The 23,037-nt window shown below is 37.1% G+C and overlaps 2 protein-coding genes across 4 annotated transcripts; both read right to left on the bottom strand.

Annotated features, from left to right (window-relative positions):
• Positions 1-2,829: 2,829 nt before the first annotated feature.
• LOC122146396 (long-chain fatty acid transport protein 4-like) lies at positions 2,830-16,969 on the bottom strand. Of its 3 annotated transcripts, none has more exons than XM_042764773.1 (13): positions 16,706-16,969; positions 14,305-14,466; positions 12,768-13,162; positions 11,809-11,967; positions 10,440-10,509; positions 10,219-10,310; positions 9,864-9,973; positions 8,230-8,439; positions 7,845-7,971; positions 5,789-5,926; positions 5,537-5,701; positions 3,819-3,965; positions 2,830-3,179 (listed from the first exon to the last, which is right to left on the bottom strand). In XM_042764773.1, exons 2-13 carry the CDS (start codon positions 14,463-14,465, stop codon positions 3,022-3,024), a joined length of 1,932 nt encoding a protein of 643 aa, XP_042620707.1. In that variant the 5' UTR covers position 14,466; positions 16,706-16,969; the 3' UTR covers positions 2,830-3,021. The 3 variants fall into 3 exon arrangements, with proteins under 3 accessions (XP_042620707.1, XP_042620706.1, XP_042620705.1); XM_042764772.1 differs by having other exon boundaries at positions 16,646-16,968; XM_042764771.1 differs by lacking the exon at positions 16,706-16,969 and having other exon boundaries at positions 14,305-14,535.
• Positions 16,970-17,739: 770 nt separating this feature from the next.
• Positions 17,740-21,535, bottom strand: LOC109080209 (DNA repair protein SWI5 homolog). Its single transcript, XM_019095298.2, has 5 exons — positions 21,471-21,535; positions 21,342-21,396; positions 21,057-21,166; positions 19,760-19,854; positions 17,740-19,362 (listed from the first exon to the last, which is right to left on the bottom strand). Exons 3-5 carry the CDS (start codon positions 21,149-21,151, stop codon positions 19,298-19,300), a joined length of 255 nt encoding a protein of 84 aa, XP_018950843.2. The 5' UTR covers positions 21,152-21,166; positions 21,342-21,396; positions 21,471-21,535; the 3' UTR covers positions 17,740-19,297.
• Between the last annotated feature and the right edge of the window lie 1,502 nt (positions 21,536-23,037).

Below are 23,037 nucleotides of genomic sequence, written 5' to 3' on the forward strand. Positions count from 1 at the left end.
CTTTGTCATCATTAATCACTTTAATGCCATCCCAAACCTGTGATTTTATTTCTTTTTGGAACACAGAATCTTCATGCAAATTCTAAAAAGGACAAAAATCACCATAAAAGTAGATTGAAATTCAAGTTAAATTTTATTATTATTATTTTCTTCAGTTAAAATTTTCTGATAATCTTCCTCGCCTTTGAAACTCTTAGGAAAATGGCATATTATTGCACCAGGTCTGCTGTCAATGTGCCGCTGCTTTTTAAATATGTGAAATGGAGAAGGAAATCTGAAAGCTTCAGTGGAGGAAGACTGACAGGAATACAAACAATACATGCTGCTCTTTTTCTCACATAAACACATCATATGGCTTCAGAGGACTTGGAATAAGTCACTTGGATTTTTTTTGTCCTTTTTGGAGTCTGTTGTTGTGTTCCACTAAGAATACCAGCATACAGGTCTGGAATGTCACGAGGGTGAGTAAATGATGAGAGTTTTCATTTTTGGTTGAACTATGCCTTTAACTGGGAGAAATAATCAAGAGAGGCCTCAGCAAAAGCTTCCTGGTGAGGATTCTTGCTGTCATAGGACAAACTCTAACACACACTATCATGAGAGAAAGAAATGTCTGTAGAGCAGATTTCAGACGTCTTAAAATTTAACTCAGTGCATAAGATGTGCTTTCCCTCTCTTTCACACACCCAGGACAAAAACAAAAAAAGCAAATAAGATTAACGGAGAAATAAAGCTCAACCATCAACAAATCATTACACATCAATCTTTTACAAAATTATATATATATAAAAAAATGCAAGTGATAAAGGAAAGGGCAAACAACAAAATAAAAACCTGAAAAGGTATTGATGGAGACAACTGCATCTGATTGGCTGATTAACCAATGACATCACTACCGCACACTTGGCTTTAAGTATCAACTGAAGTCTAAATCACACTACGCTATTTGAGTAAATCTCACTTCATCCCACATGCAAAAAAAGAAGAAAAACTTATACATTTTGAATGGATAAATTAATTCCTTTTTACTGTTGTACTGAATTTAATTTAAAATGTCATGAGGGTAATGAGAATGAGGATTTTTTTATTATTGTTATGGTAATGAGAACAATATTTTATTGTCATTATGGTAATGAGAATGAGATTTTATTATCATTACAGTAATGTGATCTTGATTTTTTTGCCATTATGGTATTGAAGAAAATATTTTTTTGTCATTACAGTAATAAGAATATTACGGTAATGAAAATGTTTTTTTTTTTTCATTATGGTATTGAGAATTAGATTTTTCTTATTATGATCATGTAAATTAGATTTTTGCCATTACAGTCATGAAAATTATATTTTTTGGTAGTTACGGTAAAGAGAAAGCGATTTTATTGTCATTTTTTTATATTCATCTGGTAACATGAATTAGATTTTCGTCATTACCGTAATGACAAAAAAAAAAAAAAAAAAAAAAAAGGCAAAACATTGTGAAATAGGCTTGATTATTTTCTATGCAATATGATATATATATATATATATATATATAATTTATTTCTTTATTATTATTTTTTTTAATATTTAAAAAATGCTTAAATTAATATTTAATTTTTTTAATGCATGACCCAGACATGTTCCTGGAGAGATTTACCCAAATAAGGTTAAAACTGTTCTCTGTTTTCCCACATCTGTGCTGTAGGTTCATATATAGTGGCCAAAACAGTGACTTCACACAAAATCATCCCGTCACACGTGCACACACATTTAAATACTTGCTACGATATACAAATAAATAATCAGCTGTCAGTGGACGAGGGAGAACAGGAAGGTTCGCGAAAGGAGATCGGGCAAAAATACACATGGAATGGACAGGATGCCCATAAATGTAGTGCTGGACACACTTTGCATGATGGGAATTTTCATGGGAGCACAAGCAAGGTCTAGAAAATAAGCTAGCTGTTTAAGAGACACGGAAGAGACGTCTAGAGTCAGTTAGTGTAATGATGCAGGACGAGGGCAATAACACTATCTGGTGACCTGACAGTAAGGCACAGTGCTCTGCTGCGTCAATCATTCATGCTGCTGAAAGAAAAACTAGATCTCTGATGACAAATAGCCTATATCGCTTTCCCCTGTCTTCTCCTCCACTTCCGTTCTCTTCCTGTCAAGGAGAAAAGATGGTTTTTAGGTCTGGTGCCACTTTGCAGATAGATAGGATGTTCGCTCTTTAGCACCAGAGTATAATACTACTTGCAAAGTCCACTATAGTGTCCTTTAGAGAGGGAACTTAACGGTCTTCACGTCTAGCAAAACAAAGCAAACCCATGAAGCCCAGTCTGCATAATGTCACACCGGGCTGATGGTTAAGTCTGCTTCCATGCTGACGCTGCATACTAAAGTCTGGAGAGGTAAAATGCACACAGTAGCAGTGCTATCAGGGACGTCTTCAACGCAGCATGTAGATTCATGACTTGTAAATAGATGAGGAGCTATTCTACAACTTAAATATATTTGGTGCATGTTACACATTTAAATGAACAGCATTGATCAAGTCTTGGCAGCTGGCAAGCGCACAGCCAGTGCTGGGTTTGTATTGCATGTCGATCCACATGGGTTTGGTCAGGGCTAGTCAAATCCATCAAAATGAATGCGTCAGTCCCGAATCTTGTAGCCAGGCGAGCATTGTGCAGCTGAGGCAAAGGGAAAGCTTTACCACTTGACAGCCGTGTGTTTGGTCCTTGTGCCTTGTGTTTTGTATACTTGTTTGCTAAATTGCTTCTTTATTTTTTTTTTTGCATTCTTCGCTTTTTTTGTTTTTAAGACGGCTGGCTGGCTGACACCTCAGTCCCGTCTCGGTTGTAAGAGAGGTGGTCTGTGAGAATGAATCAACAGGGGCTTGAATATACGGGCAGAATGCGTTCCTGCGGCCCCTCACTGTGTTTGTTGAGGTAACGAGGGGCGGAGTGATGAGGGTGCGGGGTTTGAGGGCTGCTGAGGGTGGGGTGGTGAGGGAACAGATGGAGGTTGGCAGTAGTCTCATAATTTCTGCTTTGCTGAGACGATGCTGCGATGGAGCTCCACATTCAGCTCCACATACTGTCCCTTAGTGCAGTCCAGGAAGTAGAGTTTGTCAGAGATGACGTTGGGGTCGAATCCCTCCCGTCGCATGTCTGTCTTCTGGAATTTAAAAGTCGCTGAAAGAAAGAAAAAAAAAACACACACACACAAGTAAGAAAAACAGCAAACTTATATTTATGCTATGCATTGGTGTCACATTTTTTGGCTCAATTGTCTGTATTGATCCACATATCAAGTTCAAGGGTCTATATAAAAATGATTCACTCAGTGATTTTATTCAAACTTCAGATTTTGTTAGAGCCTTAGACTGAATATCTTCCACAACTGTCAAGTTCAGGGTTGAATTAAATATGTCAGAGAAAGGCTGCCCCAAAATGGGCAGATGGTGCAATATAACTTGCATTGTCTGATGTCAAGTTAAAGGATCCATCATTAAAAGCTCCTGTTTTTACTTTGAAAAAGTTTTTACTGTGAAACTTGCAGGGCTCACATCTACTTAATTTAAACTTCTGAAATTTAATAACCACATTAGGCCACATAATGAGTCCGTTTTTTTAGATCTCCTAAAATATTAAGTATTCTTGATATACTATTTACGATATTTAAGACTTAAATTTGGACAAACTGAATTTGAGACATGTTAAGCCTCATTATATTTAGAGCTCTCTTGAAAATGGCTGAGAAACAGCTCTTTAAATCCCTTTATGGGAACAACACTTTAGTTATGGCAGCAATGAAATGTTGCAATATCTCACCTGTTTTGTTCACTTCTGGTAGGAAGCGCAGAAACACGGGCCGGGCATAGGGCGGCAGGGCCTTCTCCAGGTCCCGGCTAAACTTCACCAGGTCTGTGCTGTGCTCCGGGTCTGCTATGGCTGCCATCCCTGCCTTGCCTTCAGCACCTGAGGAAAAACATCCACATGCATCACAGAAGGGAGGCCTCAGGTCCTGTAATCAACCTCAGAGGAAGCCAAACCTATAAGCATAAAGAGACACTGAGTCACCATGAATTAAAATAAGCTGACTAAGGAGATCATCGTCTGGCCTTGTCATATGTCACTGGTCCAAGGACAGAGATCTATGGACTACTGTGTGTTACATTACTGCACTGCTACTCCTAAGTAAAGGTTTTTATTATTATTAAGGGAGTTACATGGAACTGCTTATGCAATGCAAAAGTATGTTGCATCCTCAGCATTGCCACAAGAAGTGCTACAGCAGCCATCGTGTGACGTCTTCTGAAGTTTTCTCTTTGAGGTCAGCTACTTTTAGTAAGAAAGTTGGTAAAAGTTAAACACTAATTATTAGGGCTGGGTATTGACAAATTTTCATATTGACGGATTCGATTAAATTTGATATAGATTATATATCAGGTACAGTACATGGCAAATGATCTCAAGGAAAAAAATCTCTTAGTCAGTTTGTACTACATTACTATAATATCGATGGTTAAAATGAACTGATTTGTATACAAACACTTAAATGACGTTTTTATAATAATAAAATTCTAATACTAACTTTATAATTACAAAATTATATTACATTTTTCGAAATAATTTTTTTTAATGGTGGCTGTCATAAAAACTTGACGGTTATTCAAACATAAATCTTGAAGTACAGTAAAAATGATAATGAATGTGTTATACAGTTATATTATAATGTGTTCTATTTGCTTTTGATGTGACATGCTGCGATGCTTGTGGCGGCGAGCACCAGTGGGCGTGGCCTATGGTGAGACGACGACTATTCTGCCTTTTTCCTAACTCCAGTAGATGCAGCCTTGTGTGTATGTGTGTGTCTGATTATGCTAACGTCAAAGCTAATTTCAAAATCTCACGTAAACTGTTTTCTTGCATTGTCTGTATCAATTTGCATGTAGACCCTTCAAACATTTTGATGGTTATCAGCATCTATACGTTACAGACCCACAACTCCAGATCTGCTGATGACACTGTTTTGAAGATGACAGAGTATTTTTTAGCCGGCAGTCTCAAATGTACAGAGCTATATTCAGCAATTCAGCTGCGATTCCTTTATAGATCTAGTGTAAGCAAAACCGGAGCTAGGCCAAGAGAGGACTTTGTTTGGCTGTGCATTCCCAGAATCCTTCGGGAGCTGCTGCAGTCAGCTTCCTTTAAATGAATTATTCTCGTCTCCACACACTGGCTGAGCACTCAATGATTCATGATACTTAAAAACACAGAACACTTAAAGGAACAGTTCAGCACATAAAGACTCTGCACACTCTTTACAGTCACGACATGATTTCAGCTTGAATCTTAGATCATTTTTTGTCAATTAGCTATGTATTAGGCAACATAATTGCAAAATGAACCTCTTCAGCACAAAACCACTGCTGAGGTTTATTTTCCCTCTACTTTAAAATATAATCCTTGGTGAGATTTTCTAATATGAGATGAAATGTGATTGGTGGGAAAACAAAAACAGAAAAGACAGTGAAATGTGTGATTACCTGGCACCTCCACTCCATACACCACCACATCTTTCATGTCCAGCAGGCGGCTCAGCGTTCCCTCCACCTCAGTGGTGGACACGTTCTCTCCTTTCCAGCGGAACGTGTCTCCTGTGCGGTCTTTGAAATACATGTAGCCATAGTCGTCCATCACCAGCACGTCCCCTGAGAGAGGAGAAGCCAGCAGCTATTATCCAGCTGAGTGCATGGACGTAAGAGTGCGGCTGTGAAGAGCGTTTCAAAATACAATACCTGAGAGATAGGCACTATCTCCCTTTTTGAAGACATCGTTGGCAACCTTTTTATTAGTGGCCGACTGATTGACGTAGCCGTCAAATCGTCTCAGAGGGTCGTTCTGAATGATTCGGCCAACCAACTGACCAGGTTCTCCTGAGAAACCACAAGTAAGATTTTATATTAGACTTTCACACTCTCTGTAGTGGCTGACAGTTCGGTTTAATAAATTATATATGTACTGTATAGAAAAATTGCATTATTTGAGAAAATTTGATTCCTAGTAAGGAACAGTTTTACAGACCAGATTACTAAGTGCACTGTTGGTTAAAAATGTTTACTGTCTTTAAGGGGTTTTTTTTTTTATTTTTTTTTTTAAATTTTTTTCTTTTTGTGAAAGATATTATAATAGGATTAAGTCATTGCTATCTAAAGTATAAATATTTTATTTTTTACTTTATTATTTACATTTTTTTTTTCATTTTCATTGCAGCAAGTGTTTTTTTTTATCATTTACATTAAAATGATATCATATATATTGGCTTATTGGATATATTTATCTGCATGCCTGCTCTCTAAGATATCAGCTTCTCACCTGTCATATTTCTTCAAATGTATTTATATATACAGTACAGGTCAAAAGTTTGGAAACATTACTATTTTTAATGTTTTTGAAAGAAGTTTCTTCTGCTCATCAAGCCTGCATTTATTTGATCAAAAATACAGAAAAAAAATGTAATATTGTGATATATTATTACAATTTAAAATAATTGTTTTTAAATGTATTATACTTTAAATTATCATTTATTTCTGTGATGCAAAGCTGAATTTTTAGGATCATTATCACATGATCCTTAAGAAATCATTCTAATATGATGATTCATTATCAAAGTTGGAAACAGTTCTGCTGCTTAATATTTTTTCAGAACATGTGATACTTTTTTAGGATACTTTGATGAATAAAAAGTAAAAAAAAAAAAAAAACTCATACATAAAAACATACACTACTATCCATTAATTTTTGGTCAGTAATTTTTTTTCTTTCTTTTTTTTTTTTTTTAAATAAAATCAATACTTTTATTCAGCAAGGATGTGTTAAATTGATAAAAAGTGATAGTAAAGAAAATATATTATTAGAATATATATTATTAGAATTTTTTATTTTTATTTTGAATAAATGGAGTTCTTTTTGACCTTTTATTCATCAAATATATTAGACAGCAGAACTGTTTCCAACACTCATAATAAATGTAGAATATTAGAATGATTTCTAAATGATCATGTGATAGACTGGATGTTACATGTGACACTGAAGGCTGGAGTAATGATGCTGAAAATTCAGCTTTGCATCACAGGAATAAATTTTTTTTTTTTAAAGTATATTCAAATAGAAAACTATTATTTTAAGTTGTAATAATATATCACAATATTACTGTTTTTTCTGTATTTTTGATCAAATAAATGCAGGCTTGATGAGCAGAAGACAAAACTTCTTTCAAAAACATTAAAAATAGTAATGTTTCCAAACTTTTGGTCTGTACTGTATATATATATAGCGTTTTTCATAACACACATTGTTTCAAAGCAGCTTTAAAGAAAATCTTGATGTTAATGTTTATAATATCTTAAGATCCTCACGCCTTATAGTTGCATTTATCATCTTAGTGCTGAGCGGTATTATAATTACATTTCAAGATGATATAAGCAATTAAGCAGTTGAGATTTGCTATATATAGAATATATCACCCTATGTATTATACTGCACTATACAGATATACTGTAAGTATGCAAATAAAGTTGTACATACTGGTATATGAACAGATTGGGGTGATAATATGGTTACAAACCAGACAATTGATATTAGTATGCATTGTATTATGCGAGTATACTCTATGTGTGCAGGTTATGTAGGATGTTTTATATATCCAACTTTTAATATTTCACTTATAATCAGGCAGCAAAGTTTGTCAATATGAGAGTGTACTGTTTGTATCCGGTTAAGGCTGAATAGACAGAGTAGTTGTGCCCATTAATTCGAACCTTTGTACTTAATGAGTGTGAGCGAGTTCTGTACCTGGACCACAAGGGATACAGACTCCATCAGGTCCTCTGATGAGCTCCATGGTCTCCTCGTCCACTTTGACTAAGCGGATGGGGTAAAAGAAGGGCAGGATCCGGCTGTTGAATCCGCAGGCGCCCGTCTGCAGTCAAAACAACATGTTACAAAATTAAACCGGTCACAGCATTTCTATCAGCACCTTAAACAGCCCATAACCACCTGTGCTTGATTACTGAACATCTTGTAGATATGGTAATACACAAAGCAATACACTGCAGCTCCTAAAGTATGCATCCTTTACCTCCTGCATTATCCACAAGTGTAGAGGTTTACAACTGTGTTACTCAGAAAGGCTATTTACAGACACTCTCCCTCAAAGTGCGCTTTTGTCAGGGCAGACCTTGTTATCGAAGTTGCCCAGGCTACAGTTGCACTCGGTGGCGCCGTAGAACTCTGCGATCTGTGGGACGTTGAAGCGGGTGGTGAATTCCTCCCAGATGGACTGACGGAGGCCGTTACCGAGGGCCATGCGGACCTTGTGCTGGCGCTCTGCTTCCTTCTTCGGCTGATTCAGCAGATAGCGGCAGATCTCACCAATGTATTGCACGATCTGAGACATAAAACCAAAAACGATTTTTAAAAATTCCCTTAAAGCTCCATTTCTATGGAAAACATTAATACAAGCTGTATACTCATGAAGGGCAGGAAGAAATCCACAGAAAGTGGTGAAGTCATGTAGTGAGTGACAGACAGATTATTAACAGCTGGTCTGTGTGGTAATGAATACCTCGGTCAGGACATGCAAACGCTCGTTTTGTTCATCAACCTCAAATGTGGCTTATCATCTGAAACATGTAGGCCTAAGTAGTAGCATAATTACATGGCCGCTCGCTGTGTGCGCTATTGAAGTGTTTGTGTGGAGTGTGGAAGCTGAAGAGTAGCGCTCTCACTGCATGAATGTTAACTTGGAGGCACTGGTGCAATCATTTGCATTTAACTTAAACTACTCCAACCATTTTTTCCATACAGATAAGAGTAATACATCTTTTGAGTCAGTAAAAGGTCTTTAATTTGTGTGCACTCACAAAAACAAAACGTTGTGCTTTTGAAATTAATGAAAGCAAACAGGGTGCACTTTCTGCCGTCTCGGCCTGTGTGAGCTTGAGCGAGTCAAAAAACAAAAAAGAATTAACTGAAACTCTGTGCTTGACTCACAGACATGAAAAATATATCTATAAAAGTGAAACGTCTACTTTTAAAAGAACCAATTCAAATGGAAACAAATATTTTCAGATTATGTAATCCATATGAGACATGCACATCCACTGTGGAGATGACAATTAAAGGCTCATTATTATGAATTATATGGTTTATTAATAGAAATGCGCAATTAGACAACTAATCGCTTAAAACGAATGACTATTAGTCGATCAGAAAAATCTTTAGTCGAGGGGAGCCCTAGACTCATGAGGATGAGTAACATCTCAGTAAAGTGCTGGGAGAGTTCTATATCAATTCTGTGAATCAGTTCTTTTGAAATGCCAGATTCAAATCAAATTCAGTAAAACAGTAATATTGTAATATGATAATATTAAAATTTAAATTTTCCATTTGAAAATGTAATTTATTGCTGTGATCAAAGCTGTATTTTCAGCATCATTACTCCAGTCTTCAGTGTCACATGATCCTTCAGAAATCATTCTAATATGCTGATTTGCTGTTTTAGAAACATTATAATTCTAATTATTAATGATGAAAACAGTTGTGCTTCTTCATATTTTTGGGGAAATAGTCATGCATATTGTCAAGATTCTTTGATGAACAGAAACTCCAAAACACCAGCATCTTTTTTAACATTATAAATGTCTTCACTGTCACTTTTGACCAATTTAATGTCCTTTCTCAATAAAACTGATAATTTCTTTAAAAATAAAAGCAGTATATTCACCCACCACCAACTATCAAACTATAAAGGCAAAATTAAATCTTGTATATTCCAAAATAAAAAGTAATTGTATGTAATGTAATACTCACTGTGCAGTTGTATTTGATACAGTCATCCCAGAACTTTGATGCGCTGAACTTCTTCCTGATCACTACAGTCATTCCATGGATCAGACACTGGCCAACTCCCACGATGTTACCTGCCAGAGAGAACAACTCTGACCTCAGAACAAACCTGCCGATCACTTTCAGATTAAACACTCACACACGCTAACACCACTTAAAATATCAAACTAAGCAATTGGACACGAGTCAAAGGACCTTATGTACACACCCATCAAAACAAACCACAAAACTGTCACACAGGAAGTAGCCTAAACCAAACTCTGTGACAGGAAATGTACATATGATGAAGGTGTAGAGCGGCCTGTGTTCGGTGATGTACCTGCTGAGTGGTAAAGTGGTAAACAGTCATAAAGCACATCCTCAGACGTCATTCTGAAACCATAGTACACCAAGGCGGCCATGCGGTAATACCTGAGGGAGGAACGCAGGACAGACGGGTGAAAAACCAGGAGCTTGATTCAGTGAGAGAAAAAAATGAGAGAGAAAGCAGGGAAGGACCGACTGTGAGAAATGGAGATGTTAACATTGTCACACACTTACCGACTGTGTACAACAATAGCAGCTTTTGGCATCCCAGTGGTTCCCGATGTGTAAATGTAAAAAAGGCGATCTAGAAGCAAAGAAGAAGAAAAAACTATTAAAAATCTAACGGGTAATGTGATTTTTAACATTGTTAAGGTGCCCCTATTATGGATTTTTGAAAATGAACTTTCATGCGATGTGTAACACAGCTCTAAGTGAATGAAAACATCCTGCAAAGGTTTAAATCTGAAAGTGCACCGTGTATAAAGTTATTGTCTCTCAAAAGAAAGAGTCGACTCTGAATCACTAAAACGAGTCATTTTTAAAACGAATCCCAAGCTGTTTCATGCTGATGTCAACATGAAACATTAGCATATTCCCCGTGCACTTCTTGGTCTTTTTGCGTTGGTCTGAATGAAAATGCAGATTTATTCTTTGCGACTAGGTGCTGCTTTTGGAGGTAAAATAGCAGTTTTCCTGGTTACGCTGTACACAAAGCAGCACTGCACTCACTCAGGCATTACAAGCATGATGACATGGAAGTGAGACCAATCAGACCAATCACCGCAGATCAGCGTCACACAAAGAAGGGGTTCGGAAAAAATTAATCGTTGAGCGAATCATTTAGGAGTCGTTGAGCAAGTAAGGTAAAAATAAATGCATATTATAAGACAATAAATTTTTTTTTTAACATTACATGCATGTCAACCTGTTGTTGGGAACTCCCAAAACCAAAATATGAACCTTTCTTTACCCATAGTAGAGGCACTTTAAAGGTCTTTTTAAGTTAAATGCAACACAGAAAAGTATTATTTTAGTACAACTGAGTTACAATTATATTTTTTATAAATTTTTTTATGCTTTGTTTTCATTTTAATTTGAATTAAAGATTTAGTAACTTTGTTATGTTTTTGACATTTTCATTTTAAAATATGTCTCTAGAATTTTTTTTACATTTTTTTATTTCAATTTTAGTATATCAAGTTAAAGTAAATGAAAAACAGAAATGTTGCATGGGGAAATAGCTGAAAAGAAAATTAATTTAAAATTTGTTTTATTTTAGTTACATTTTATTTTTATATCAAGAAACAACTTTTTTAATGGTTTTAGTTAACTATAATAACTCTGAAAGGAAATATTCAGGCCGAGTTTAATGGCAAATTTTAAAAATTCTTTGAAAAAGGTTTGAATATCTTAAAAAAAAAAAACTGTCATTATAATACTAATACAGAAAAAAAAAGCTTTGAAAAAACAGATAATTGCAATACAATATTTTATGGTGTCAGGGTGGCTCTGTCGTGATGAACAGGAGTTCCCAGTGCAGTTAATGCATTTTTTTGTTTGTTTTTAGGCCTCAGATGATTATAACTTTGTCTGTTTTTCTTACCTGTGAAGCTGCGATCTGGTTGGCTGGGCTGGTTTGTAGAGGTCGCCTCCAGCAGCGGCTCGAGATGCTCCGTGCCTTCAGGAACCCGCTTAGGGTCCCACTCTCCAGAGCAGAACAGCTTAACAGTCTTTCCCATGGAGCTGTGCACCTCACACATCGCTGAGACAGTGAAAGAGCGGGAGAAACAGATGAAGTAACCATCACAGACACAAAAAATGCAACAAAACGAGACTAGAAAACCCCTCATAGCACAGTGAAATCAATAAGAAACAAAGCTGACTCACCATGGCATGCTTCATGAGTCAGTTTTCAATTACTTAAGAGACGACTAGCGAACTCGATTTCATTAGGATTTCACTGTCGTTCATGACCTCTGGTGTGAATCCTCTTTGGTGCAGAGAGGTTACTCTCAGTGACCTCTGGCCATAATAAATCTGAACTCTACGCTACTCATTCATTTGTTTCTCTAGAGTACACACTCTCAAGGAAGTGCCACTTCCTTATTTGCTTTCTGTAGTGTGTCATTGCAACACTTCTGAACTGCTGCCTTAACCGATACTATACTGAGCCAACAAATGTTAATCAAAAAAATAAATCCTTGTCTAAAATCAACATGAAATCAAAACTCAAGACTATTTACTCTTTTATGACACATTTCTGGTATTATGGTGCAAGATGAATCCGTGCACACACACACACACACACACACACACACACACACACACACACACACACACACACACACACACACACACACACACACACACACACACACACACACACACACACACTTGCATTTGTGGTTTACAGGGACTCTCCATAGGACGCCTTCTTAATAATAATTACTATTTTACATAATCAATAATGCAGCATAGATAACTACTTTATGAATGAAGCTTGGGAAGCGACAGTTTGAAAATAGTTTCCTCATCACTGGTAACTATCAAAGCACTTCTCACCATCCGTCAGCTCACTGCCGAACACCACGGCTTTGGCGTTGGAGATGTTGACACAGTGCACCAGGGCCTCCAGTCTCAGGTTGAAGTTGATGAGAGCTGCCTCCACTCCGATCTTTGCCATGCCCAGCCAGAGCCCCACGTACTGAGAGCGGTTCTCCATGAACAGAGCGATCACGTCGCCCTCCTTGAAGCCCCTCTGAAGCAGAAGGTTAGCCACGCGGTTGGAGTACTCGTCAAGCTCCTTGAAGCTCCATTTCTCGCCCGTTCCTTCGAAAATCAGAGCCGTCTTGTCACCGTATTTCTTGACGGACTTGGCAAAAAGTTTGGGAAGGGTGTTGCGCTCACGGAGGTGCTTTTTGACATTGAGTTTCACCCTCAGCAACACACTGGCTGCACTGCAAAAGAACACGTTATGATATGACATTATGATGGATTATTCTGGGCAAGTTCTTTAAAACACCTCCTTTGAGCTTTGGGCACACTTCAGTTTAAAATAACTTTTTTCAATCGTAATATATTTTAAAATATAATTGATTCCTGTGATCAAAGCTGAATTTTCAGCATCATTCCTCCAGTCTTCAGGGTCACATGATTCTTCAGAAATCATTCTGATATGCCGATCTGCTGCTGGTGCTCAATTATTAATAATGGTTGGTTGCTATTATAATTAATGTTGAAAGCTTAAGCCTTTTACATTTTTGTGGAAACTTTTTTCTGTTGTGTAGGTTTAATGCGTATAATCATGTGTTTAATGGTAATGGTGGTGATTCTGGCCTCATCAACTTCTCGCTTCAGTAACAAATAACAAATCAGTAAGTGGCAGAAGTAGTTAGTGTGACACAAACACTGTCACGTTACTAAAAGCAGTGATCCCTGCCCCAAAAGAGCTCTTACGTCCATTAAAAGCCAGCCTAAAAGCCTCAGAGTAATCAGTGCTGTTGATACGATAAACCCACACCTCCAGGACCTGAAGTGGAATTCAAGTCTGAATTTCACCGAGTGACAAAACTGTGATTGTTAGCAGAGGTTCTGCCTTGGTTGCTATTCAACAGCAAACACAGAAGTTCAGTTTTGATATGAAAAGGACAAACTCCCTTAAGGTCTTATGATGCGTAGCAATCATGCTTTAAATCTTGACTCCATTCACATTTCAAAACCTACTCATTTTAAAGGGAAAACGAGCTGAACCCGCAAGGAACAGCCCAGAAACCCATTTCAACCACTCGTTCCCCTTAACAAACACACAGCTCGCAATACAGGAATGTGCGGTTGTATTTGTTGAGGAACTCCTTTTACAAAGGGAACAGGTTCATGTATTACATGATCGTTATTCACAAAACCACCTCTTTAGACATAAATCAGATTAGAAATATAAACTGATATTGCCACCTGACACACTACAGCAAAAGATAGAAATAACTGACTTACAATTATTTTTTGTTGGTGAAAATACCAATGCCGTACACTTTTGCACAGCAGTGTATAGATTTCATAAAAGCATAAAAATGCTAAAAAGGAAATTGTAACATTAACTTACTGCAAATCGCGGTATATGGTCTTTGAAAACACATGGAAAGACTTCCATCCTCCAGAACCCAGGAAGAAAATCGCAATAGATGGCAGAACCTGGAACCAGGGCAGGCCTGCGAACAGCCGGAGCACGAAGAGAAGAGCCGTGGAGCACGCCAACCGCAACATCCTAACACACACGAAACACATCCGTCAGCCTGACACCGTCAACATGGTCTCTCAACACCGGGTTAATGCGTTTACATTTTATCTGACCCGGCTGATATACAAAAGTCATCGTTCGTTGATAAAAGTTATAATATAATCACTATAAACCTGATAATCACAAGGGCTGATATGCACAACTCTGAGAGATTCAGCGATTAACACAAGATATCATCATATCAAGACCAGATAGCTGCTGAAGAACACAGATCTTTGACCTTGAGAATGTATGTTAAAGGTACGGCATTATATCATCTGGGAGAAAAGTCAGTCAGACGCTGCAAGTCAGGTTTCAGAATGTGTTTGTTTGTTAGTTTTATTGTTTGTATTGAAATATTTAGTTTAATGCTGCTGTTCATCACATGTTATACATTACGCATGTGAAGGTTATCGTTAGATACTGTATACTGATTGAAGGTAACCCTTATTGACATCTCTGACGTGCACCGTGTAGAATGCAGATGTAATGTAAAATGTAATGACTAAAATGTAAAATGTTAATTATTAAAATGCTCCTTTACATTAAAACTCACTGAAGCGTTTCTAGGCCGGCCGCCTTCTGCACTAAAGACATCTGTAAAGTAACTAGGGTGGGTTGAGTGTCAGTGACGCAAGGCAACAGAGCTATTTGATCTGAACTATCCTTTCCGACAGCTCCTCTGAACGCAGTAGAAGTATCACATGATCCCGCAGTACACCTCTATAGGGGACACCGGGGCTAGTTGTCACACAGGAAAGCTGTCAGAAGGGTTTTATCACGGTAACTAAGATTTTGAATCTGAAGAACAATTGCACAAATGTGGGTTTTTGTATGTTGGTTTCAAATGTCTAGCTATTTAATAATTATCTTAATTTCTGCAAAACTCTTCTCAAAACAAAAACTTGTAATATATTGCCACAGCAGTTAGGTAATGCACATTGCGAAACACTCATTCTGGTACGAATTTAAACTATATATAATGAATAAAGGTTCATTATGAACTTAATAATTATACAGTTTGTTAATTTAGCAATTTCTGCTTTCTGATAAGTTTGTTATCATATCAGTTTTTTGTTTTATGAACTGTTTTTGGTGTTATATAATTGCTTCGTTGTTCAAATTTAGCTGAAAAGCCATTAAATAAGCTTCCTATTGTGACAGCTTACGCCAGATAATAAGAACAACAGTATAACTGCAATAATAGGCATGCATGCATATATATATACACACACGCGCGCGCGCGCTTCCGCCGCAGCGGTGTCTATCTTGAGGGATGCTGGGGAGAATCCGCTCGCCCCGCACAGTAACGTCTGTTCAGTCCTTCAGACAAAATGACAGACGTGCTGTGGGTGCGGATGGATATTAAAGCAATGCAGAAGAGCCGCCATCATCATCATCATCATCATCAGGCGAGGGTTACCGCAGAGCCCTGACTCGGTGCTCCAACCCGGAAATCTGAGGCGCACATTGGCTGTACAGCACTGTAGTGACTCATTTCCGCGAATCGGCTCTTTCGAACAGCTCGTTTCAAAGAACCAATTCAAAACACCGATTCAGCATTTGCGTTTACAGTAAACCATACTAAGGTGTTCACCTCTCAGTTGAAAGTGTTTTCAAATATTTACTCTAAACAACTCAGTTTTTGATTCCAGAACCGCTAGATTCGTCAACGCATCGCTCAGTCCGTTGGATGACTCGGTTGAAAAGATCTGATTCAAAAGAGCGAGTCGCTCACGAATCGGATATCCCTACAGCACTGCAGTACAGCGAGGTTCACTCTACTGTAACAATCACGAGATACATTATAAGAAATTAACGCAGGCAGGCGGAATATTGAATCAAATGTTTACACGAACAACCGTAAACATCGTATCAGGCTCGTTCGCGCTGCGCGTGAGTTTTATATCGAAAAGCCCAGTGCGGATATCTGGCATCCTATTCCCTTTATCCGGATTTTGATCTATTAAATTATTACATATGATACCACATCCATCAGCCAACACGAGCAAGACACAATGTATGCTGACGTTATTGTAAAAATCGGTAAATGCTCTTTAACTGGCAGCTGACAGCTGCGATCAGGACGATTAATGATACAGGAGATTCCGGAAATGGACAGTGGGTGAAATATTTGAAATGTAGGCGTCTGTGTTCCGGGAAATACCTCGATTTCGGTGTCCGTGGTCACAATAACGTGTGTTTTACGGCAGAAGTGCGATCCCACCTTGATCGGCTTAAGAGAAACCTCCACCTGCGCTGAACGGACACGCGCCTGCCTTTCGCCTGAGAACCACGGCCTCTCCTCGTAGACTTTGCTCACGCTTATTTCATTTTTTCATTCTTATCTGTTGTCGGTTTCATTGTAACGATGGCTTGTAGCGCTGGTTATTCCAGTGACCTTATAATTTTCTTTCTTCAGCCCGCCTCCTCTCTATTCGCCGGTGCGCTGTACAGTGATTGACAGCTCTTTGAACCAATCGCGTTCTCGGAACTCTGCCGTTCCGCTCAGGAAAGGCGGGGCTTAAAGTCGTGTCGAGGAAATGTGGGCCAGCCAGCGAATCATCAGCGCAGTTTCCACCCGGTAGTCGCGAAGCTGCTCCGCAGGACCACGAGGCACGATGGAGGAGGAGGGCTATTGTCAGATATCTGCACATCTGCTGGCCATTGTAAAGGCGAAAACAGCTGTTGGTGTAAATTAAAATGATATAATGTAGATGGCAATTCAAACGTGTTAAGAGACAGGCTTTTTTACTTTAGATTAATGCATTGAAATGATATGGAGACAAGGATGATTTATTTATTTAAAATGAATGAATACATCTTCCGGAAGCGTTCAGACACTGCTCATCAAAATTGCTTTGGAAAAATGTCCGGATTATTATCCATCTTTAGATGCAAAATCAATTTGACCATATTTTCCTTTAACACGTGTTCCTGTTTTTTATTATGCACAGCCAGTTCCAATTACTGTACCTTAATAATCTAATAATCTTTCACCTAAATGTAATCGCCAGCCTTGACACTTAAACAACATGTGACTTGACGTCACAAATGCTTTCGCCTAACAAATTACATTTCAGCGATTCAATTCATGCTCTTTTATACTAATCACATTATTTTCTGGTTCATTCACTTCGTCCATCCACTTCACCTCGGATATCATGTTAGATAATATTTTACAACTGCCAGTTATCATTTGCTATCAGTGTAGCACATGATTTTATCTATGCTATCAAAAAACATTAAGACAGTCCATAATTCATGATCATAACTTTCATAAAGTGTAATTAGTTAAACTTTAACACAGTTGGATCAGTTTTTGTGACACAAAACATTTGATCAATCACACAAATATTGCATATACATAAAAAAATATATATGTTCATTTTATGTAATTAGACAATTACAAACTGAAATTGGAAATCAACAGTAAAACATAGTTAAATTAATTTGGACTAGTTCACCCATAAACAAACACTATATTACTATTTACACTGTTCCAAACTTTAATGACTGACTTTCTTCAGTGGAACACATAATACGATGTTTTGAAGAATGTCCATGCTGCTCTTGGACATACAATGCGAATGGGCTGTTAAAGTCTAAATAAGAGTTGTGTGGATATTCTCCAAAGTTTCATCTCGGGTTTCACTAAGAAAGTCAGTCAGACAGGTTTTGAAACAACATGAAGGTTAGGAAATGTTGACAGAAATGTAATTTTTGGGTGAACTATTCCTTTAATTCATCCGATTTGAATGACAAGTTTATGGGATTAGACATGTTTTTCATACACAATTTCTCATGAACAATAACACCTTGCTTTTGGCACAAACACAGCGTGAGGAAAACTGTGTGCATTGCTGGAGCTGAGATAAACTCTGAGGCAATTCTTCTCAAAATGTTGACAGAAGCCTTTTCGTTTCTTTAAAGGTTTATACGTTTCATGAAATCAGAGTTACAGGAATAGTTCAGGCTAAAATTTGGCTGAAATTTTCTCACCCTCAAGCCATTCGAGATGTAGATGAGTTTGTTTTTTCATGAGAACAGATTTGGAGAAATCTAGCAGTACATCACGTACTAAAGTGGATCCTCTGCAGTGAATGGGTGCCGTCAGAAGTGAAAAGCTGCATGTTTGTAAGAAACAAATCCATCATTAAGAACTTAAAACGGTTGCTTTTGCCCAAAATATGATTTCATTATGCATAATAATGCTTCCTCCAGGGAAAAAGTCCATTCTTTGTTGTCAAAATCCTTCTTAATATTTGTTTAGAACAGTTTTTTGCTTGTAAACGGTGATTGATCTGTGCATATTTCTCTCCTGATTCAGACGAGACGACTTTTGCACTGGAGAAAGTACTGTTATGGATTAAGGACTGATATTTTAGCCGGAAACAATGCTTTGAAGTTAAAAACATCTTATTGTTTATAAACACACAGGTTTTCCCTTCACACAATGTTAACTGATGGACTGGAGTGGTGTGGATTATTGTGATGTTTTAATCAGCTGTTTGGACTCTCATTCTGACGGCACCCATTCACTGCAGAGCATCCACTGGTGCGCAAGTGATGTAATGCTAAATTTCTCCAAATCTGATGAAAAAAACTCATCTACAGCTTGGATGACCCGAGGGTGAGCAAATGTTTAGCTGAACTATTTCTTTTAAGTGCGTTAATTGTACTGAAACTTCTAAATTTGTCTCATCTATCACAACAGCATGAAGAAAACAACACTAACTGGTGTATTTGCTACAAAGACATAAAACTAATTCAGATTAAGATGCCTTCCAGTTACTCGATCTCTTCTCATGAAGCTCAGTCAGTCGTCCAACTCGAGGCCAAAGTGACTGTACAAGTCTCGTGTGGTCACACCACGCACGCCGGCTGCAAGAGACACAGAGACACAGTTGTCTTGTTAGTGGTCACATGGGGGAGAATGATGCGGCACAGAACCCCTCTGGCCCTCAGACCAGCTGAAGTCACAGTGAGGCCAGAGCGGGCAAGAAACTCAGCATGCTGGGAGTCTGAAAGGGTCCATTATATTACAGAACGCAGCGATAATACCCGAGGATGCCATTATCATAATCCTGACACTAGAGAGAAATGGCAAGCATATGGACGCTGTAACCCACTTACATGAGATGTGTGTAGGCCACAAGTGTTTATGGAGGGGAGATGAACAGTTAACATGGAATGAAATATGAAATATTAAAATTATCAGACCAACATAAATCATGGTTGCATTCACTATGAAACACATGATTGTTCCATCAGGTCTTACCTAATCTACCCAGCAGAGTTTGTGCGATGTCTTTGATGTCATTGTATTCGTGCAGCAGGTCTATGTGTTGATCCAGCTCCTGTACAACGAATCCTCTACAAACACAAGAGTAACACAAGATCCGACAATAAATCACAATGAAGCACCATCTTTTTTTAACTAGTATAACAATGTAATTAACAACAAAGGACCAGATTATTTAAGATGCATTTTAGATATTTTTTATCAATTTCTTTAGAGGTATAGTTCACCCAAAATGAAATTCTGTCACAAATAACCACTTGTAGTACTTAAAGTGTGACTTTATTTCAAGTGTTTTTAAAGTGTATTTTAAGTTACTTTAACCCTGTAAAGCCTGATATATTAAATAATATTCACAGAAATATATATAAAAAGTCAAAGTTTTATGGCACATACAGTGTGATACAAGAGAATATGCAGCTCATTCTCAAGAAGGAAAAAAACACCTAAATTTTACTCAGAGGCACAAACTGAGCAAAAATATGAAATTTTTAGTTTTCTAATATTTAAATGGACAAAAACTGCGATGAAATACTGATAGCTTGTAATGTAAATCAGTGAGTTCACTCTATATTTCACAATAATATGTCTTTGCAAGATATTTAAATGCTTAGCTTTATGATAAAAGCTCTGTAGTTTCCAAATATATGATGCAATGCAATGATGATTGAGAGATGAACAAATAAACATTCCTTAAAAACCTGATGATCTTATTTGATACTCACTGACTGATGATGTTTGGATGATCAAGTAAACCTAAGTTGCTTTAGTCCTGTAACTGTTCATCTTGAAATATAACTATCACAGAAGTTATTCTTTATAAAAGAATGTTTACTTTATAAAAGTCAGTAAAAAAAATCACAGCAAGACATGAAGGCATGCGGTGCAACAAGTTTCTCAGCAAAATTTTGAGCATGTTAATAATATAGTGTTCTTAAAAATGTGCAAATCCTTCCAGTACAATATTGTAGGCTTATAATGGGATAATAGTGCTGAATGGAAAAAAAAAATGACCAGGATATTATCTGAAAACATATTTGGTGTGCCACTAACTAAATAAATTGCACGTTTGGAGTAAATTATGACAAAATGTTAATGTATGGGTAAATTATTCATTTTTAAAATGTTGCATATGACTGCTAAAACAACTCTAATGGAAGCACTTGTCATTTTCCACCTTAAACAGAAAATATTTCTTAACTCAATACTGCATACTGTCTTCAGTATGAACAGACAGCAGCATAGTGCATCTCTTTAACCCACATTCACTACTTACTCTTTTTCCAACAAGGCGATCTCTGAATTCAGCCCATCCAGTGTTTTCTTGAGCTCTTTGACTTCTTCCTCAGGGCACACTGGAGATTTCTCCATGTTAGGCTTCTGAACCTATGACAGACAACAGACAACTGACCAGATATCCATATCAAGCATCATGCAGGTTTTGTAGATATCACATTCCCACGAACAGTGCTTTGTTACAGGTCAGTGCATCATGTAACAGGCTGCTACTCTGCTAAAGATCACACAGTATACACACAACTCAGTTAAAAGACTCACGTACTGGAGATTTGAAACCTGAATTGACGCTCCTGGCGTTACATCTGGAATCAGGAGGTCTGTATGGAATAAACAAACTTTGCTATTTCATGTTAAAACGGGTTTGTATTGAACGTTTGCAGTATTTGTTTACCTTCTTCTTAAGGACACGCCCCCTTGTCGCGGAGTGACTTTGACGTGACATCAAAAAAGACATATACATTAATTATTCATACACCTACATTATACTACATTAATTACGAAATTCACGTTTAGTGTTCAGACTCGGAGATTTTACGACTTTAATGAGCGAACATCTGATTTACGCGAGTTCTGAGACGCACGTGAGCCTGTAAAAAGTCGCTTCTTGTTTCTGACGGATAAATTCCCGCCTTGTTGCGTCATCATACGTAATCGCTCTGATTGGTTCGCTCAGGTATGAGCTTTTTGATTGGTCCAATGATGCACTTCCAGTGCACGCCATTAGATACAGTGTGGAAACGTGTTTTTTTTTCAGTTCCATCACATATAAATACAAGGCCAAAAGTACAATGCAAATAAAAGGCAATGTTGTACAGTTTAAAGCATGTAAAACAGAACAACAACAACAACAAAAAACATCAAATTAATATAAACGTATATATATGGCCTTGAAAACAAAGTAAAATATTATGAGGTTCTAAATTAAGGGCTTTGTTTATTTATTTATTTATTTATTTTGTTTTGTCTATTTTAAAGTCCCAAAACACAAAATAAATAGAAAAAGGGCAATAGAAAAGTTAATGTTCAATATCTTCAACTAATATGTTACATTTATCACAAACACTATGAATATATCTGCTAACAGCTGCATTTTCAGGATAACATCTGTGAATAATTTTGTAATTTTGGCTACTTCTTTTACCTGATTATAAATAACATATTTATATGGTAATATCCAAATGTTATGCAAAGATATACAATTAGGTTTAAGATTTTGATTTACATTGAGGATTGGATCCGACATTAGTTTCTTATACAACTATGGAAACAGATGTTGTTTCTGGATTTCTGTTAAGAAGAGTCAGAAACAATTTTACACTTATTTTTTTCAGTTGTATTAACACTAAATCATTTTGGTCTTTATTAATTTAATTAATCGTTACTATTAAAATTACTCAAACGAATGACAACACGACTACAGTTCTTTCGGTTTTGGGGAAATTTCAAATACATAAAGTATCATTAAACGGTGAACGATAAAGTTTGAAAAATAACTAAATAATAAAATAACTTTTATTATGTTGCAAATCAAAAACACATAGATATGATAGATGAGTAACAGGCAGCTGCATGTGTTGTCATTAGATGGCGGCATTTCACAATGAATGCTAAACTATTAAATGGGCACGAAGGAATATTAGGAGGACATTAGTAGTATTAACAGTAGAGATTAAACAACAAAAACTGCGTTCATAATGAACATAGATCTAATAAAACACTGCTTATGTGTAAAGGTAAAAGTGGGGTTTATTAATTAGTGTTTGTGTACTGATGATGACATGACCTCCTCTTCTCAGACCTACTCTTTCTAAATCACTGCACACAATTAAAATGTCCTTTAATTTGATTAACAAACGGTATAATGTTGAAGGACAGAATCTTACTCAGTAAGTCTGAAGGGAATACAGAAAGTAACCTCTGTAACCTCAGATTATATATTCAGTTATATATACAGTATA

The sequence above is a fragment of the Cyprinus carpio genome, chromosome A10, assembly GCF_018340385.1.
Source record: "Cyprinus carpio isolate SPL01 chromosome A10, ASM1834038v1, whole genome shotgun sequence".
NCBI classification, from domain to species: Eukaryota; Metazoa; Chordata; class Actinopteri; order Cypriniformes; family Cyprinidae; genus Cyprinus; species Cyprinus carpio.

Excerpts from the sequence above, each read along its gene's own strand:
- LOC109080209 (XM_019095298.2), bottom strand. The coding sequence starts at position 21,151 with ATGGAGAAATCTCCAGTGTGCCCTGAGGAAGAAGTCAAAGAGCTCAAG. Across the intron at positions 19,855-21,056 it reads ATCGCCTTGTTGGAAAAAGA|AGGATTCGTTGTACAGGAGC; the intron begins GTAAGTAGTGAA and ends TTGTGTTTGTAG. Across the intron at positions 19,363-19,759 it reads AACTCTGCTGGGTAGATTAG|CCGGCGTGCGTGGTGTGACC; the intron begins GTAAGACCTGAT and ends TGTCTCTTGCAG.
- LOC122146396 (XM_042764771.1), bottom strand. The coding sequence starts at position 14,486 with ATGTGTTTCGTGTGTGTTAGGATGTTGCGGTTGGCGTGCTCCACGGCT. Across the intron at positions 10,510-11,808 it reads ACCAGATCGCAGCTTCACAG|ATCGCCTTTTTTACATTTAC; the intron begins GTAAGAAAAACA and ends CTTTGCTTCTAG. Across the intron at positions 8,440-9,863 it reads GTATCAAATACAACTGCACA|ATCGTGCAATACATTGGTGA; the intron begins GTGAGTATTACA and ends TTTATGTCTCAG.